Genomic DNA, 19,999 nt, shown 5'->3' on the forward strand with positions numbered 1-19,999 from the left:
CATGTCATTATCAGTTATCTTTTCCCCATATAATTTTATTCATGAGGTAATTTGGAACATTGCTGAATTATATTTATTTATGGATTTAAAATCATGTAGACGTAATTGCGTCCACTCATATCGAGTTTGAGGAAGTATCACTGTCTTTTGATGATTATACCTTTCTTCAAGGTTTTTCCAAAAATCTGCAGGATCTTTTAGTGTGAAATATTCATTTTTCAATCCTTCGTCAAGATGACGACGAAGGAAGATCATGACTTTAGCTTTATCTTTTTGGGATGCATTATTTTCAACTTTAATGGTATCTCTAAGATCCATTGAATCAAGATGGATTTCAGCATCTAGTATCCATGATAAGTAGTTATTTCCAGATATATCAAGAGCATTAAATTCAAGATGAAAGAGTTTTGACATAATAAAAATTTATTACCTGAGTTTTCTTAAATTTTAATTAGAGTCTCGTGCTGATAACGTGTTGTAAAATAAATAAATAAGGAAGAGAAAATAAATATAAAATAAAAATATGTAAATAAAAGATTCTAGTATTAATATTCACCAATATAATTAACTCAATATAATAGAGATGATTTATATATTTATTTAATATATGTAGTGACGTATATTAACTCAATATAATAGAGATGATTTATATATTTATTTAATATATGTAGTGACGTAAAGAAAAAAAGAGGAATATATAAAGAAAGAAGAATTATTATTATTACTACTGTGTGTCTCAAATACTTCCGCCTATGTCCCTATTTATACATGTGTAAGGTTTAATTTTTTCAAATGTTAGAAATCTTTGACAGTTTATTCTTTAATGATTCTACTGCCAAAAGTGCTCGATTGAAGGAATAAATCATGATGAGTAGACACTCAATGAACATTCATATTGTAACAAGGCAGTCCAATTCTCTCATTTATATGTTAGGTAAAAAAAATTAACTACTTTATTTGTAGATAATAATATAGAACTTTTTTTTAAATTTCCCATTTGGATCAAGGCCTCAAAAGCATATTTCAATTTGGTCTACGTCATTTTGAAAGAACCCAGACAAATTTCCTCGTGTCTTACCCCACTAGCTAGATAGTAAATGCTTAACTCAATGGCTTCCATATCTTGCCCGATCTTATATCTTATCATTGCTTCTTACACATTAACTTTCATAATCTGACCAATAATTAAATAAAGAACTTTGTTAATAACTTAATATACGGTACCTAATCAACGAACTAATAACTACAATTGGTTGCAAAACAAAACATAATAATATGTAAAAATGAATCTACAGAAATCGAATATAAGAGAAAAGGGAACCCTGAAGAACACAAGAAATACAACACTTGAAATAACATTGTAGTAGTTGAGTTTGTTGATGAGTACAATCAATATCACTCGCGTATAAGGCTTGATCTAGAAGTCAAACTACTCGTTGACTTGATTACACACCGCATCTTCCAGTAGATCAAACCATACGAAAAAAAATCAAGGGATTAGTTCAGTTCCCACCATAGAATAAAGCAACAGGTGATCAATCATTATCCTTGTCTCGCACAGTGCTGGCAAACTATCCAGTATTGACTCACTGAAGCAGCCTCCATACTCCATATGCAATGCTCTTTTCCTATATGAGCATTGAGTGATCAATTTCCATGGGGCCTAAACACTCTTTACTACTCATGACAGCAAATAATGGATGCTGCATTCCTCAGGCGCCACCATAAGCTGATGAACAATCTTAATGTATTGTATCGTCCTACCGGAAGTCAGAAGAGAGTGCCATTTCATTTCAACATAGTGTAACATCTGGCCATTAAAAATAAGTGTGTTATAAATTTAAAGTCATACCACAAGTAAATTGAAAATTTTAACAAACTCTAAAAGCAAACGTACTTGTCAAATTAACTGAGAGTAAAAAATTATTATAGATAACTAGTTGAAAGTTGAAACCATAAAAATGAATTACAATTTAAGGTCATTTGAGTCTCGTCCATTTTTATTTTAGCAATAAGGCAATGAGATTGGCTGTTTCGTGGATATGGTGTCCATTTCTAGTTCATGAAATTGAAACAAAACCTAGCAGCAAGTAAAGATAAAATAAAGTAGGACGAGATATAACAAAAATAGCAGAGGGTTTTGTTTTTCGAAGCCCATGCCAATGCAAAAGATGTTGCTGCATTACTTATTTATTAATCACGTGGAAAACATCCTACCCAATTCTTTCAAATAAAAACAAAAACAAAAAAAAATTAAAAGAACCCATCCAGGATCCAGCCATGCTTTTATAAGATATCTTCAAATCATATCATACATCAGTAGTAGACAATATACCTATTAAGTAATCTGAATTGAAATGTTAAGAGCATTTAATTCAAATTATATAATCAAAGCATAAGTATAAGTAAATCAACATATTTTTTGGTTCAGAAGGTTCCATTCCCAAAAAAGATTAATTGGAAAAACTGTTTTCCAATTTCGGCAGTATAAATAAGTCCCATCTTTTGGCTACTACTGATACAATATAAATTACCCTTTCCCAGTCTCCCCAATTATCAACTTTATGATCAGATGATAATCTGCTATGCACTGGCATATAGAAAGATTGAATAAGAATTATGAATATCAAGTACATTTAAATGCACCCATATAAAGGATATGATCCTAAAATATTAGTTTCATGATATCATACCTTTTTTCACGGACTTGGAAACTATACATGCATCTAGGTAGTATGTTTCCTGTTCCACGAACAAATAAAAGAGTGAAAACATTAATTAATTTCTTTAACAACTAGATCCACAATTCAAGGTTGATAGAAGACTAACTATCAGACATAAATGAAAAAGTATACTCACAATCAATAGGGTGTTTGTCAGTTTGACGAGATGTATAATGTGCTGATAGTAAAAGCAGTGAAAGGAATGCACTAGCCACAAAAATTGCATCAAACCACCGGTGATAAAAGTCAAACTGAATATCTCCACCCAACACCTCTGTTATAATAATCCTGCCAAGTGATTTAGATTTGAAATCATCTGGACATGCATTTATGATTTATCATGCAAGAATTTCAGTGACATAGGAAATACCTTGAAGAATGCTACCTATGCATTAGTCAACACAAGAAAAGAAAACCATGCTGTCTATGAATACATTTGAACAAAAATTTTCAGATGATTGTATGCTCCAAATACATGATCAAATGTTCATCTTACTATTACCAGCTTTGAATTAAGATCAATTTTTTTATTAAAATAAATAAATAAAAAAATCACATAGTTTCATAATTCAAGATCCACATGACACAAAAACAACTGACAAATTATCTAGAACATTTCCAAAGTACGCACTGCTACTTTACCTGTATTCAGTTGCTAAGCTTTTCCTAATCAAAAGAATAGAAGATAAAAAATACATTCCCATTATCTCTGATAGAAAGAGAACGACATTGCTTGAAGATCCACTTCCAACTCTTGAAACAGCGAAAAAGAACTGCATGCAGAAAATAGGGAGACAAAAGGTTGAAACTTGATTTACAACAAGTTAACAAGATGAAAATGCAATTGTAGGCTCATATATATATGCTTTCTGGTCCAAGCTATGGCCCTAAAACACCTCATCGGGAAAAATGCAATCAAAATCTGCTGCAATACCTTCATTAGATTTGTCAAGAATCCACGGACCGATATCACAACCAACATTCCGATGAATAGCAATGAAATGTACTGTAAAAATAAATACATAACTAATCAATAAAATGCAACATCAAATATAATCACAGGATTACACTAAAATTTATTGTTATTCATGTTTATAAATAGCGAAATAGAGGTCCACCAAAATATAATAATCTACGCAAACACTTAAACCTGAAAAACAACAGTAGACAGGTCCACTGCAAATAATTGAATTGTATATCAACAAAGAAACTTAATTAACTGCTCTCTTACAAATTTAAAGATAAGAATCCATCAGCTTTGGAGCCAGATTTGAAGAAAAACACTAATCCACTCTATAAAAGCTATACAATTGGCAAGAAACTAGATTCTAACCTGTGATAATAAGGCCGCATCTATTCCAATATCAAAGAACTGTAAGGATATTTTAATTATCATTGTCACAGGATCAACTGAACCAGCCTGCACAATATAACAAATACATTACCAAAGAAACACATTAGCAAAATAAAAATGTCAGCCTAATAGCTGGGATGATGCTATTCTTTTCCAAAAGCATGATCAACAGCAAAAAGATGAACTCGTTGAGGAATGAAATTACCTGTTTGAACACAACACTTTGCAATGACTGCAAGGAAAGATTGAATCAATTAGCCACATTAGCTAGAACATATTCCAAAGTATCACGAGCTCTTACATTATTGCTAAAAAAAAGTTATACTATTACTGTGGTCAAAACATATTTTATCAACCATTCAACCTAAAAGAATAAATGTAATGTCTTTCTTTCAGAGGATTGTGGTGCTATTCGGAAAAATAAAATTAATTAATTAATTAAGAGTCCAACATTGTTGCTTTCAAATGTAACGTGAAGTTCAATATATTGCTTACAACCCATCTGCACCCTAACGCCTACTATTATACTTGCTATATATAATGAAGATATGGGAGAGGTTAGGTGCACAACTTTCTTTCCTAAAATTCCCTTCGTCATATATAATTCATAAAAAGATATTTGTTGCTATTTTTAAGACTTAAATCCAAAATCTCTTAGTTAAAGTGTAAGCTACTGACCAATCTCATATTTATTATTATCACACACATTTCATAAACTAGTGTCTATCAAGTGGCAAACCTTCAGTTCAGCACTTCTGGTATCTTTTATCCACTAAAATTCTAATTTCAACTTATATAATTCTAGCTGCCCTACATTACAATACCTTGATCATTTTATACACACAATATGCAGAACAAGCATAGCCAAGCAGGTTCTGCATGTGCCCTCTCCAAGTTCGAGAATAAGCAGCTGCTTCCTGCAACATCAGAACCAAATAACACTCGGTCGAGTCTGTAATTTCTGGAGACAAACAAGTCATATGCACACGCATAAACACACATGTATTTTGATAGGAAGTCAACTCCTAATTTGTTCATTCCATACAAAATATGCATTCCTCAAATTCACAATGCCAAAAGCCTAGATTCAGAGAGTGCATTGTCAAAAACCAACCAAACATAAGAATTTTGGCCATTGGAATAAGACCTATGATTGGTTTTTGAGGGTGGATGAATTCTGAGGATTTGATATAACATATTAAAAGAGACAAAGAGAAAGAAGGGAACAATATGAAACATATGTAATGGATAATACTTAGATTGCCTGCGATACAGGACACATATTATAACCTCTATCCGAACAGGGAATTGTCATTAAAAATTTAACAAATCCAATTGAGAATAGAATGCCCCAAGACACATATATTAAAATCATAGCCACAACAGTTCCTAGCATACAACAACAACAAGAACAGTATATAACACACTAAAACTGACATGGCCAATACAAGCTTAATTATAAGCTCTAACAAGAAAACAGACCCCATAAATGCCTAGTGAAAGAAGGAATCCTGTCAAATAAAATAAACCTTTGCTTGTCGAAGCTCATAGATCTCCAAGAACATTTGCTTTGAAAGCTCCTCCAAAGCATTTACCTCTGCTTCCATGTCTTTGATATCTTCACGTGACAAAAAAATATAATATATTACATTTTCTTTATTTATGTCTAAATTAAAACTAAATAAGATTATCATATTATACATACATTTTAAAAGTAATCACACAAGTATATTAGACAGAGTTAAAATATCCTAAAAGTCCCACTTTCCTTAGCAAAGTGGACCTCTTTCAATTCTAAATGTTAGGAAACATGACTAACTTGAGAAAGATGTAAGAAGGACACCACAGTCACAAAGAATTACTTTAAACCTTGAAAGGCATTTTAGGAGTGAAATAAAACTTACCTTGCACCTTTTGGTCCTCTTGCACAGATCGAACAACAGTTCCAACAATACGTTTGAATAAAGATCTGGCGCTTAACTTCTGCAGCAACATAAAAAGTATAAATGGCATGCAAAGGCTGTACCAAAACACAGAAGAACTAAATTCTAAGCATATTACCTAATACAAAATTAATCCACATCAACCATCCATTGCAAATCTTTTATTTTTTTTTTCTCAGGTGTTGTTAACATGAGCCCTATATGAAATCAGAAGAATAAACTTCGCTTGAAACAAATAAGATGAAATTATTTAGGAGTATTTGGTTGTATGAAACGTGCTGAAACCTTCATATGCGACTCTTTCCCCTACTATTTCTTATGGGATAGAAATGTGTATAACTCTGCTCATAGGTGCTTTGCTAAATTGGTAGCTACAAAAGAAACCCTATAACATGTAACATAGCAAAATCATTTTTGAACTTTCCCTTTCCTTTCTAAGATATGCAGATCAAACAATGTCATTATTCTCTTCTATAAAGCAGAAATGCAAATGAAAATAACAGGTTTTAACTCATACTCAATACACTTTAGCTCACTGTTGTCTGTTCTCTATTGTTACTTTACAGGACTTATTATCTTTTCCCAGATGCATTTTGATTAAAATGAATAAATAAGGTGCAATTCAAATGAAAACAAAATAATAATAGTAAATAAATAAATAAATAACAGTAACCTCATCAGCTCCTTGAGTTTGGTCAATCTCAATTTGGGAAAGAATAATCTTCTTCTTCTTTGCTATGCAAGTCTCAATGGACTGCATTAGTTGTCTTTCCAAGGACTTGATCTCAGACTCCTCAATCTCTCTAAACAGCAACATAAATACAGGGTTTAGTTTAACAGACAGAAGAGAATAACCATGACACGATGTTAAACGAATGAATGAAAGGCTAACCTGATGAAAAGGGACAAATAACTGAAGGGCAAGTTAACGGCACCGAAACCGGAGAGAACAGCCATGACGGTGACACCAATGACCCCAATTCGACTCACAAGCTGTGGCATAGTGAAGAAGCCTTTGTCAGGTGAAGGCATAGGGAAGTGAATCCCCATTCGCCAGAAGGCATAGAGGAAAGCGAAGAGGAAGATAAGGGCTCCGAGTGCGGCCCTCTCGTTCCTAACGGCGTTGTTCTTCAGCATGAGGTAACAGTGGTAATAAGGGAGCATGAACACGAGAAGGAGAATCAAGCACAATAGATCGAGCTTCCAGTTGAGGACACGTGCCTGTTTGGACAGAATGGGAATGATCTCGAAGAGAACGAGTTGGAGGAGATTGCAGGAGAAAGCGAACACGACGGAGAAGATGATCTGAACGAGTGCGCGCTTCTCTTCGTACTCTTTGTAGAGACGGCGGTTCAGGAACCACAGCCCCGCCCAGCCGAGCAGGCACAGCGATCCAACCACCACCACCCCTTCGTACATCGTTCTTCCCCATCCCATCGTTACGTTAATCTCTATTGCTGTTATCAGTATTGTTATCTCAGATTTCTAATTCAAGAAGAGCTACTTCTGATTTCTGAATTGGATCTTCTTCGTCTTCTTCTCTCTGGATCTAGTTCTGAAGTTCACGTTAGAGTATCGTCCAGCGAAGATGGGAGATATGGCGGATACAGAATACGACACCGTTTTTGAAAGCCATGTATTGACATACAAATTGTAATTTTCATTTCTACGTTTTTAACTGCTTTCTCTTTCTTATTTTCTAGCTGACAGGCATGCTACTTCATTTATGATTTATCCATTAATAATTTAATATAAATGTAGGCGGACACTGATATAAATTTGTTTTAGTTACTGTAAATATATTATTTAGATGTATATATAAAATAATTAAATTATTAAATGAGTATATTTGATTAAACCGCTTAATGCAAAATATATCAATATCTTAATTATTATCTTCATTCTTCCAATAAAACATCTTTACATGAATAATAACTACTAATAATTTTCATGTCTTTCCAACTTTTTGGAACAAACACTAGGAGGAAGAGAGTGTTTGGATGAGAAGCGACATGTAAGATGTAACCCTAGACATTCCCATATACTGGGAGCATTCTTATTAGATAAATGTCAACTTGTAAAGTGGCTCTAATAATAGTCCAGTCCCAATTTTGAAGGTTTCTCCATCCCAAATGCAAAAAAGGAAATAGTATGCATTCATTCACGACAAACAGCAGCAAATTCATACGACATACATTAAATCATTACATGCAAATTGTTGAAGGAATATATAAAATCCACCCACTAGATGAGGTTCCATACAGTTGTAGACAATTCCTCAGCATAAAGGGCACAAACCTCAAAGCTAAAGAGACTAAAGAAAATACAAGGAAAACCAGACATAACTGGAGCAAGCATAACTGATTAACTTGTTTTGTGTTCGGTCCTGACAAAACATTGATGCGGCAGTACTGAGAAACAAGGACAGTTGCTGAAAAACATGAATACATAGTTCTTAGTTTTCTGCAACAATATGCTGTTGGTGGCTACGTGCCGAAACACTTGAGCTTATTTAGTCTCGCCATGCGAGGATTGAGAGCTGGCTGTAGAGAAGTTCGACGCCGACATAGGAATGGACATGGACAGCTGAGTTGCTTCCAGACCAGACCATGAATCCCTGCTCCTAGGCCATTCATCAAAGAAAGGTCGAAGAGACTGACCCTCATGCTTCACAGATTCACCCGATGCATGCTCGTCGGATAAATATGAATTCTGCAGATAATCACCCTGCAAAATGGAGTTGTTGTTTGATCTTGATGTTGAGAAGGAGGCAACTCTGGTTGGCATCAAAGTGTTTTCCAGCTGCGTTTCGATCCGAAGTTCCTTGTTGCTTCCTAAAGCTTTGGAAAAGAAACTCTGTTCGCCACCCTCTGATTTATTTCCCTGAAGATACCTGCTTGTTTCAAATAAGACTAGCCACAATTTAATGGGAGAAGAATGCTGATACTTCTTGAAGATTCTTCAATCTCCTTTACTTAAAACCAGAACTTATAGCAGGAAGAAAAAGGTGTACCATTGACCATATTGAATAGTAGAAGAAAATAATCACAATGATGATAAGCAAATACAACCAAAATATGAATGATGCAATGAAGCAATAACCTTGAAATACATAACCTTAAGATTATATCATTTATATGATGAAAATTACTAAGTGGAGATCCCATTTAAAAGGAATGATTTAGCATCATTGAAATTTCGAACACAGAGAGGGGAAGTGTCAAAGCGGCCGTGTTGAAACCAACAGAAGTTCAGTCTTCTCAAATTACAAAGCCATCTTTAAATCAAAGCATTTCTATAACAAACTTACAAACCCAGCTATAGTAAGAGAAAGTTAAACAGGAATTCCAAGCTTTAATTCCGGCATGAGCTTCAATTGCCCATTTAATAATGACCTTGTACAAGATCAATACCATTAATTTTTAAGAAAATAAGAGGTACTTTATATTGTGTAATCAGCCCATTATGTTAGAAACTTAGAGTGCAAATTCTGTTGTTACAATCCTCTAAAGTATATGCACTTTGCTCTGACAAATTTAAATTAGGGAAAAAAATGAACAACCTACACTTCAACTTAAATGTGCCATATCCTTATCTTCATGCATTAATAAAAGCATAACCAACATAAACGCACCAATACCATTATATCCATTAGATATCATATGATAGCAATTGATAAAAAGCAATCAAAAGTGATTGCAAAAGAATAAAGGAGAATGCAACACATCCTTTTTACCAAAAAAAAAAAAAAAAAAGTTGAACATTACTTTTCCATTATCCCCACGTGACAGATATTGCAGCAAGCTAGCAGAGCCACATGTTAGGCTCTTAGCATCTTGGGACGTTTAGAATGTAATTCATATATTCATATATCAGGAATAAAGCAAGGAAGGGATAAAATGGAAGGCAATTAAATGACCATATTTCTCACTTGTAAAATTTGGACAGAAGTTTAGGATCAGAAATAGAGTGATTAGTTCCACTTCGAAATGAGGGGGAAAAAAACATACACACACAAAACTCTGACAGAAGATGAAGAAAATCCAGGTAGCTGACACCTCTTTTCTTCCTTTGATAAGTTGCAAAATAAATGTGATTAAATACATAAATTATATGTACTTCAATCTTCTGAAGTGATATCATTGTAATGAATTCTAATGCTTTTGCATCTTTGCAGCAAATTCAGCAGATGAAATAGACAAGTGAATAGAACAACACAACCCCACCATTCTCAGAAATTGCCAAAAGAATTCAAACTCTGCATGAAGACATCAGGGCCCATAACAGCTATTAGAATAAAATAACCATTGAAAAGGCTGCCATTCCAACATCAAATGCTTAGAAAAAGCTACCAAGTATGGCAAGGAATTAGGGTAAAAAAACAAAGCATATCATGATCTACATAACAAAATTTCATCTGCACGGAGATAGAAATCAAAGAACTACATCAAATTCAGATAACAGCATTGGAACTCAATAAAGATGTTTGATGTATTCCTCTTCCAAGCAAACAACTAATAAAAGTGTCCATACCTGTACTCTCTGCTTGGAATCCCATAGGGGATAGAATCCAAATGATAATGTGTCTGTTCAGCTCCAGAACCAGTGCCTTGAGGATTAGCAAAGGTAATTGTGTTAAGGTTCTGGTAACTTCCAGTTCCACTGCTGCCACCAGTTGTAGCAGTCAGTGATGTCACAGTGGATGATGACTGTGTCATAGATTGTGATTCCACAGGCTTTCTTGAACGGTTGCGGCCACGGTGCATGTGTCGCTCACAGTACTTGGAGTCCGGGTATGCTTCCTTAGAGCACCTCCACTTTTTCCCATCAGTTCTCCTGCATCGTCCTGGCTCCGGGTCCACCTTCTTCCCATAGAAAGAACAATAACTCACTGCAAAATTACATGCACTGTTAGTTATGCATGCTTCTTTATCACCATTTTCTAGAAAAGCCTAAGGTCACAAATAGTCACACTGCTGGCAGCATAGCAACATAGACAAAACCTAAGTACAAATCTACATTTTATAAAGTCCAGATTTATCAAGATAATTTACCAGCAAGATTGTTACAACAGCAGAAAGCTGCATACAGGGAAATAAAAAACAAATCACAAATCCGTGTTTCTTTCTCTCAATAATCCAATTAATCCATGCCACTAAGAAAGTATGTTTAGTTACAATCAAATACTATACCATACCCTACAGCAAATAGTATAGGTCTTTAAGGTACAAAGGGGGCAATACCGGAATACCCATCCTTGTTCAGTGTTCAAGGGTGGAGAACAAAGTCAGTGATGTCAGTAACAAACAACAAAAATGGCATGAAATTTATCATTTAGATATTTAAGAAGGGCCTAATAAAACAAAGATTGAGAATATTATAAGGGAAAAAAAAGGAGTGAGATTTAGAGAGAAGAGAGGACTCACGGGCAGGGTGGTGGAAGAAGGAATGGGAAATGGAGTCAAAGCTCTTCTGAATGGGGATAACAAGATCAGGAGGAACAGGAAGACCAGCCACCATGTACTTGTAAATCAGAGCTTGGTGCTCCAGTTCCTGCCACTGAGACACTGTGAATGGCGACCTGCTAGTACTACTCATCATCCCTGCCCCACTACCACTACAACCACCACCACCACCACCACCAACACCAACTCCAACTCCACCGCCTCCACCAGTGCTATTTAAGGCTTCCAGACCAAAAATCAAACACGTGGGGTGCATACACAGATCCAACTCTGTCTTGTCGGAAGCATATAAATATATATATATAAAAGAAAGTGCGGTGTGAGAAGGTGTACTTGTTACTTGTGTTAGGGAAGGAAGGGAGGGAAGGGAAGGGAAGGGAAGGGAAGGATTAGTGTTTAGGCAATGCAATACAAAAGCTATTTGGCTATTTGCTATGTATGTATGTATGTGTTGGTCCAAGAACCAAGAAGAAGAAGAAGAACAAAGACCAAGTTGAAGTGTTCAAGTTTTGTTTTTGCTTTGTCCTTTTTATTTTTTGTTTGTGTGAGATGAGATGAGTACTTTTGGTTTGGGTTCCTTCCTTACTCACTTTTATTGCAAGCAAGCCTCTTCCCAAAATTTCTCATCTACATCTACTCTTCTATTATTACCATCATCACTCTTCACCTAATTACTCTTTTCTTTTCCCCCTCTCTCTCTCTACTTTTTCACTCTTAAGGCACCATCTTTTTACTTTGCTACCTTAATACCATCAACCATCTCAGAGTTCTAGTTGTCTTGTTTCCAAGGAGCAAAAAGGTTGTTATATGAGCCAATTTATGTTAGTTGGTAAAGGGAAATACTGTTGATTAATTAATGCTATATGAACTCATTAAGAAAAATGTAAACATTATTGTTCTTAAGAGATACTATTTCTTTATTTATTGATTAGTACTAGCATTTTGATAATGTAACAATTAAGAATTAACACAAATTTAATGGACAGTGAAAGTTAGATGAAGTGAAGTGGTGCCTTCCATTCTCTCACCGGTCCTTCCACTCTTGTATTTTTCTTTTCTTACCTTACATACATTGGTTCCTTCCATGTGTCTATTTTCCGTATGTACTACATATATTTATTTATTTTTATCTCAAATTATTTTAATATATATATTTTATTCGAACATAATTTTATATATACACGTAATAATAAAAAGAAAAAAGCAAAAGTTTTCTTGTATGTATGTATGTATGTATGTATGTATGCATGTGTGATCACATTACATATTCACATGTGCCCCCTCACCCACCACTTGCTGCCACCCCTTTAGCTGACAGCAACCACACGTGATGGGCCGGAAGAGGGCCGGGCCCAGCGGCCCAAAGCACCAAGTGATAATGATATTTGGGCAATGGGCACCGCTGGAGGAAACCACCCTTTGGTTGCCGGAATCCAGGTAACATTCGATGTGGGACCTCAACACAGTGTGAAAAAGCCGAAAATCACACACAAAATTGTGGTCCAAAATCAATGGCCTAATGTTAAATGCTCAAGATTCTAGTTTTTGGGGTTCTGTATCAAATATCACTCACCACATTACACTGCCTATGTACCATGTACCCGCTCCTGTAGCGTGTAGGGACTCCATTATTATAGATAAATAAATGAATGAATGAGTGACATACTTGGTCATGGATGGGTTAAATTATTCGTTGCTAGCTAGGGAACCCATGCTTTATTGTTCATTCAAGGATGGACCACACCTATCTTGAATTTAGCACCTACCATTTTTTCTCTGTGTGTCTTGTGCTGTGCTTGGATTTAAGTGTCTCTTAGGAGATGAAATTGAAAGTTGAAACCCTGCATAGCCGACAGCTCCCACGTTCAGAGCAATACTAAGAGGTTGAGAAAACACACCATCATCAAGAAATGAATACTTACGTTTGTTTTCGTTAAGGAAGCTCACCAAGAGAATAACACAAAACAAGTCACCCCGATAGCAAGCAACTCATCGCTTTTTGTCCTCTCAGACACAAGTTGCAATAATTGTTTTTTTTAGTACGAATACATTTTCCTAATTGTTTTGCAAATTTACTCTCTTTTTTTAAAGGGGAAAAAAAAAAACACCCTCCAGTCTTTGCTACATCTTAATCTTGGAAAAGATTTGTATGATGTTCATGTGTTGAGGTTTTGGATATAGCACAAGCGATAAGATGAGATTTTCTTAAACTATACATTTGTACATTAAAAATTAATTATCAGATATTTATATCTATAAATATATAATTATTTAAAATTTTTAAATATAAATTTTTTATTCTAATATATATTAACTACAAATAACTACTTTAATTTTAAATTTACACGTGATATGGTTGTTAACAGGTACACGTAATGTCATAATGTAAATTGTGAATCACCCTCTTTGCTTGGGCTTTCTTTATCCATAGTTTTTATATGGTGGACTAGTTTGGTCTTGCTTACTTGGGCTTAAGCCCCATTAAAATAACGAAAACTTTCAAGAGGCACATCTCTATTTTGTAGGAATTATGCTAGCAAATGGCCCAACCCAATAGAGACTATGGAGTATGAGAAGCATAAGCATGATAATATGGGCCACATTTTCTTTAATTTTGGTATAACCATGATGGCATTGTATTTGCATTTCCAAGAAATTTTGTTCTGCTCAACATTTTTAAGAATTTAAAGGATGTTGGTTTGGTCGATACAAAATACAGTTTTCCAAAGGCCCAAACTCCATATGATTTTATTAATTTACTCACATGTTCGCAGTATTTATTTGCATTTGACCCGCATTTTGCAGATATTATTTGATCCGCAGAGTCATCGGATCGGATCTGTTCCGATCCGCACTCGGATAGCGGATATTGTCATGATATATGCAGATTCAATCTGCAGATCTGCGGATCCGCACCCATAATATAAACACTATAGTTGGCAATCCTAATTCCGTAACCTAGACACCTAGTAACGGCGCTGCTCTCCCTCTCCTCTCTCACCCAGACCCAGTCTCATTCACTATCCTAGACTCGCCGTTCACATCATCCATCACCATTGTTCACCTCCATCACCGAGAAGTCGTTCATCGTCGTGTCTCTTCCGTCGTCAGCTCAGACCACTGAGACTACATCAACTTCTCCATCTCCATCGTCGCATCATCGTCTCCTCTTTCAGCGCAGTGGTCGTCTACTCCATCGGCGCGGTCGTAATCTTTGTTCATCGTCTTTGTTCATTGTCGCCTGCTTGTCTCTGCTCTTTCGTCGCTTGCATCCTTTCTTCATTCTATTTGTGTTTCTCTAATGTAGATTTGTTTCTGCTCAATTAGGGTTCAAAATCTATTTTTATTTTGTTGATCTTTGATTTTTGAAATGCATATCTATTTCTGTTTGTTGTTTTTTGATCTAATTCTAATCATTTCACATTTGATTCATTGTTTCTGTTTCTACTGTTAAAAAGAATATGTTTCATTTTTGAAATGTATATCTTTGTTACTGTTATGGTGTCTATAATTGATATATTGTAGTATAAATATTGATGCTAAATTAGGGATTTAGGGTTTCAGTTTCTATTTTTTTTTATTTTGTTGATTCTTTTAAAATTAACAATATTTTTTATTTTTGCGGATATATCTAAAATCTGATCCGATCCTATCCGCAAATGTGCGGATATTGGATCCGATCTGATCTGATCCGTGTGCAGCCTTATTTTTAAGTGTCCTAGTTTAATGACCGGTGTGTTGCACGAGAAAGTTGAATCAACCCATTCGTATCAGATACTAATAAGGAGAGGACTCAAAATGGTACTTATATTCATTTGAGTGAATACCCAATTCGGCCCCTGATAATTTTTTCGTTTATGCAGATCCGATCTAATGAAATTAGTGCGGATGAGATTTCAGCCATATCCGATCTGATCTGGTCCGTGTGCAGCCCTATTTTTAAGTGTCTTAGTTTAATGACCCGTGTGTTGCACGAGAAAGTTGAATCAACCCATTCGAATCACATACTGATAAGGAGAGAGACTCAAAATGGTACTTATATCTATTTGAGTGAATATCCAATCCGGCCCCTGATAATTTTTTGAAGGACTATGAGGTCTTCAAACAAAAAAAATACCCTTTCTGCCCTTGATATTTAACTTTGTGAGACTAGTTAGTCCCTCTGTCAATGATCTCTCTTCAAAACATACTTATGTGACATGTAAATCACTAATATATCTTCTATTTAATTTTATAAGTAAAAATAATTTAAATTCACTAATATTTTTTAGTTTTACACAGTAAATTTAGCTAATGTATTTGAAAAAGGTAATAAAAAAATAAAAATAAAAACTAAACGGCTTTGACAATTATTCTTAAAAGACAACGAAACTCCCAACAAAAAAGAATTTGTTAATCTTGGTTAGTTCTTAATGGATAAATCAACAGTTTAACATGTTATGTAGGCTTATTTCGTTAATACAGAGAGAAAATATTGACAGAGGGGCTAATTAGTCTTATAAAAATAAAGATCAAGGGCCAAAAATGATTTTTTTTTTTGTTGACGGTCTCGTTGTCTTTCGAGGTAATTGTCAAGGACTGCTTAAATTTTTTTCTCTATCCATTTTCATTGAAGATAGAGGGGTAACATTAATTATGTATTTGAAAATAAAAGATATAAAAGATATGTTTAACTTCAATGGTAAACCTTAAACCTTAAACATGATACAATAAATCAGTAAGCCATCAATCCCAAATTATAAATTATAAAAAAAATCTTAACCTAAAAATTCTAATTCATAAACCATTAATACTAAATCTTAAACGATAGACCCTAAACCCATAAATTACTAAGTATTAAATTATAAAACAAAAATTACAAAATTTAAAAAGTCTGAAAAAAAAAAACCTAATAAACCCAAACATAAGAGTTCATACCTAAAAAAACCCAACTTATCATACAAGGGTGAGTTAACTATTGACAATGCAATTGAAATAGAATTATTCATCTCCACCTCCATCGATGCTTCTAGGAAAAAGAGAAATTTAAAACAGGACAAGAGAAAGCATATGTCTTAAGGATTTAGGCATATCTCATTATTTCCTACCAAATATAAAGATGACAAATTTATATTATACTTCTCTGTATTTTGTTCAATCAACAATTTATGGTTCTAAACAACTAACAAAGTTATTATTATTTTTTTCTAATTCATATTATTAGGTTTATTAATATGAACATTTTAGTTATTTTTACTTATAGGGTGAATGCAATATACGTTACACTGACACACTCATAACATTATGCTAAAATTTTTTAAGAATTGAATAACCAATGATTTGGTATATCATGAAACACATCATAAGTAGATAATATAATATTCTAATTAGAAACGACGAAAATCTGATACTCATAGTGCCAGAACACAATAAGAATAAAATGCACTAATGATTACTTCTTTACTTAATTGAAGAGAAATGTCATCCAGTTTGATAGACCACTTCAAGCAATTGTTAGATAGAATAAATAATAGAAATTAAGACATAATTCAATGTTGAAAAACTTTAATTTTGAATTTCAATTTCTATCGAACGAACTATTATTGAGCCTAATAACATCATGAATATTAATTTGTGTGTAAGGCCACATTCAATATTTATGGATTCACGGAATAAGTGGCCAGTCAGAAAGTACCTTACTAGATGGAGAGTACGAAAAGGTAAATATACACCGCTCTCTTTAATAATTAAAATGGCTAGTTTATAGACTTTTTGTAATAATTTCAAAATTATATTTCACATCATATACATATGTATCTAGGAAAGCTTCGTATTACCAAAATTCATTTTTAACAAATACCATCAACAATATAGTAATGTTTTATTTGGAATAGATCATTCTAACAATGTCATTGACATCATAGTGGAAGTGGAAAGTCAGGGAGAATACATAACCAAAACAATGACCGATCAAGTAAAATCATTTTATTCAAAGGGAGAAGGGATAATTCTACAGCTGAGATACGTTGCACAACAACTGTTCTTCCTCTCATTATTAGATGAGCAAGATAGATTTTACTTTTGCAAACCATGGGCTACCTTTAATGTGACGATCAAATTACCATCACATTTACTGGAGTATATTCAAAGAGAGTTTGGCCTGGATTATTCTAGCGATAACTATGAGTCTCAGCGATGAAGAATCTGAGAAAACAGAGGCGAATAATAAAAATGAAGATGAAATTAAATAAGCTATCTGATTGGGCAGTGATTTACCTATTTGTGAATTAATAACATTGGTAATTTTGTCAATGTTCTGTGTATGTATATTTAAATCCTATTTTTCTTTTATATTCTCGCAGTTCTGATATTGTTATCGGTAGGCAATACAAAAAAGAACATTGACTTCCAGTGAGGTAAAGGGATCATATATGGTAAGTTGTTTATCTCTACATATTGGATGTATCTAATATTTTTATTTTTTTTTAAAACTTGACACCAAATTAAAAGATATTTTTACTCATGAAAATTCAAAATGCTGACAAATCTATCCACGAATAAACAAAACTACTATTTCTACTTGTGAAAAATGGACTTTTGCTAACAAAATTACCCAAACCTTAAAAAAATTATTCAAAATTCTCAAAATACCCTCTAATATAACTTAACTCCAACTTCTCTTATTACTCCACACCACCACACCCTCAATCACAAACCCTACCACCATCCAAATCCTTCCTCACCACTACTCTCATCCCTAACGACCACTATCAATGCTGCCATCACCACCACTGCCATCATCGCCTCCTTCTCTAATACCACGGCAAAGACAGAAATAGAGTGACAACAGTGGTGGTTTGGAAGTAGCGATTCCAGCAACCTTCAGTAGCAGTGACGACAAGATCTGCTCTTCATCGCCACCTTTGCCCAAAGTTCTTGTTCGCCACCATTGCTGCTCTATCAACGAGGGCCATGAATGTTCTTTGCCTTCCCTTCACAAGCATGCATGAGATCCTACATGGCGGTGGCACTCTCGATTCCCTTGAGCTCCGCTTCGATGACCTAATCATTAATCTTTGTGTTATCTTTCACAAGAATGTTGTGAACTCTGATTGGGACTATCTCCGACGACAGCCTCCGCTCCAGCGTTCCAACCTTGAAGCGCTGCTCACGGAGCTTTGAGGTTGGGGACTGAGGAGTTTGAAGATTCGGCAATATGTCGTCGTCATGGCCTTTTTTAATTTTCTATTTTTAATTTTTTTGTTTCATTCTCTAATTTTGCATCTCTATAATCTAACTTATTATTGAATTGTAGATCTGTGATTGTTGAATTTGGATGTTCCACTTCAGTTGGAATTTGAATTTGTGTTTGCAGTTCTGTTGGTTCTATTGCTGAATCTGTAATAATATGATTCTGTTGAGGCATTGTTGTTTGAATTCTGAATTTGAATACTCCTCCTCTTTAAAATAAATTTTCTAGCAGTGATGAGTAACTTCTCTTTTTAGTCATTCTTTCACTCTATCTGTTTTGGCTTTTTCTCTCACTCTTCCTCCCATGCTCGATGGTGGTGGTAAAGAGAAGGATTTGGGGATGGTGATAAAAGCAATGGTAGTGGTGGTTGGAGATGAGAGTGGTGGTGAAGAAGGATTTGGGTGGGAGTGATGGTGTGGAGTAAAAAAAAGAAGTTAGTGTTACATTATATTAGAGGAAATTTTGGGGATTTCAAATAATTTTTTAGGTTTCAGATAGTTTTGTTAGTAAAAGTCCATCTTTCATGGGTAAAAATAGTAGTTTTATTTATTTGTGGCTAGATTTGTTAGCATTCTAAACTTCCATGGATAGAAATGGTAGTTTACTCTTTTTTTTGTTCGAAGCATTTACCAAGTGATTTAAGAGATACATTGTTAGAGTTTGGACTGAACAGAATATGATCCGTAGCAGACCCCATAAGCAGAAAGGATAACATATTTTATTTTAAGGTTATCCAATATGGATCAAGACCAAGTGAATGTAGACTTGGTCTTGAATGGTACAAATTCTGTAGACATTATAAACTGAAAAAGGATGATCCATGTCTTTCACTTGAAGGTTAAGATTGAGAGGAAGAAGAATTAGTTGTGTTAAATCGCTCCTATTTCATATGCTGAAATTCGACTGACAACTAAGTTGTTACTTCTAAGGGCGAGAATGGGTAAGGTAGGGTAGGGTTCGGAGCCAACCCTAACCCTACCCGCGGGTTGAAAATATACCAACCCTAACCCTACCCGTGGGTATCTAACCCTACCCGCGAGTTACAAAAAAGATGCAACATTATTATATAACTTGATGATAATTTAAAATTGAACTGACTTTTATATAAAAAAAAAAGTATTAAATTATCAATTAATGATCTTCTTTTAGTGGCTAAGGATCTTTTGCATTTAGTGAGAGTTCTTTAGTTCAACATCTACTTGAAACATATTTTTATATAAGTATATAACATATTACATATACATATATAGGGTGCGGGTTGGTCGGGTAAGGTTGAGGCTCAA

At 34.4% G+C, this 19,999-nt stretch overlaps 2 protein-coding genes across 2 annotated transcripts; both read right to left on the bottom strand.

Annotated features, from left to right (window-relative positions):
- Positions 1-1,329: 1,329 nt before the first annotated feature.
- Positions 1,330-7,768, bottom strand: LOC107643208 (GPCR-type G protein 2). The gene is made up of 12 exons (XM_016346795.3): positions 6,913-7,768; positions 6,694-6,823; positions 5,982-6,060; positions 5,607-5,695; positions 4,902-4,994; positions 4,283-4,309; positions 4,057-4,143; positions 3,658-3,729; positions 3,366-3,496; positions 2,860-3,011; positions 2,694-2,742; positions 1,330-1,810 (listed from the first exon to the last, which is right to left on the bottom strand). Coding segments are annotated over exons 1-11 (1,407 nt in total). The 5' UTR covers positions 7,458-7,768; the 3' UTR covers positions 1,330-1,810; positions 2,694-2,740.
- Positions 7,769-8,180: 412 nt separating this feature from the next.
- On the bottom strand, positions 8,181-12,551 carry LOC107643209 (growth-regulating factor 4). Its single transcript, XM_016346796.3, has 3 exons — positions 11,447-12,551; positions 10,554-10,911; positions 8,181-8,913 (listed from the first exon to the last, which is right to left on the bottom strand). Exons 1-3 carry the CDS (start codon positions 11,739-11,741, stop codon positions 8,529-8,531), a joined length of 1,038 nt encoding a protein of 345 aa, XP_016202282.2. The 5' UTR covers positions 11,742-12,551; the 3' UTR covers positions 8,181-8,528.
- Between the last annotated feature and the right edge of the window lie 7,448 nt (positions 12,552-19,999).

This window comes from Arachis ipaensis, chromosome B5 (assembly GCF_059453495.1).
Source record: "Arachis ipaensis isolate K30076 ecotype BB chromosome B5, ASM5945349v1, whole genome shotgun sequence".
In the NCBI taxonomy this organism is placed as follows: Eukaryota; Viridiplantae; Streptophyta; class Magnoliopsida; order Fabales; family Fabaceae; genus Arachis; species Arachis ipaensis.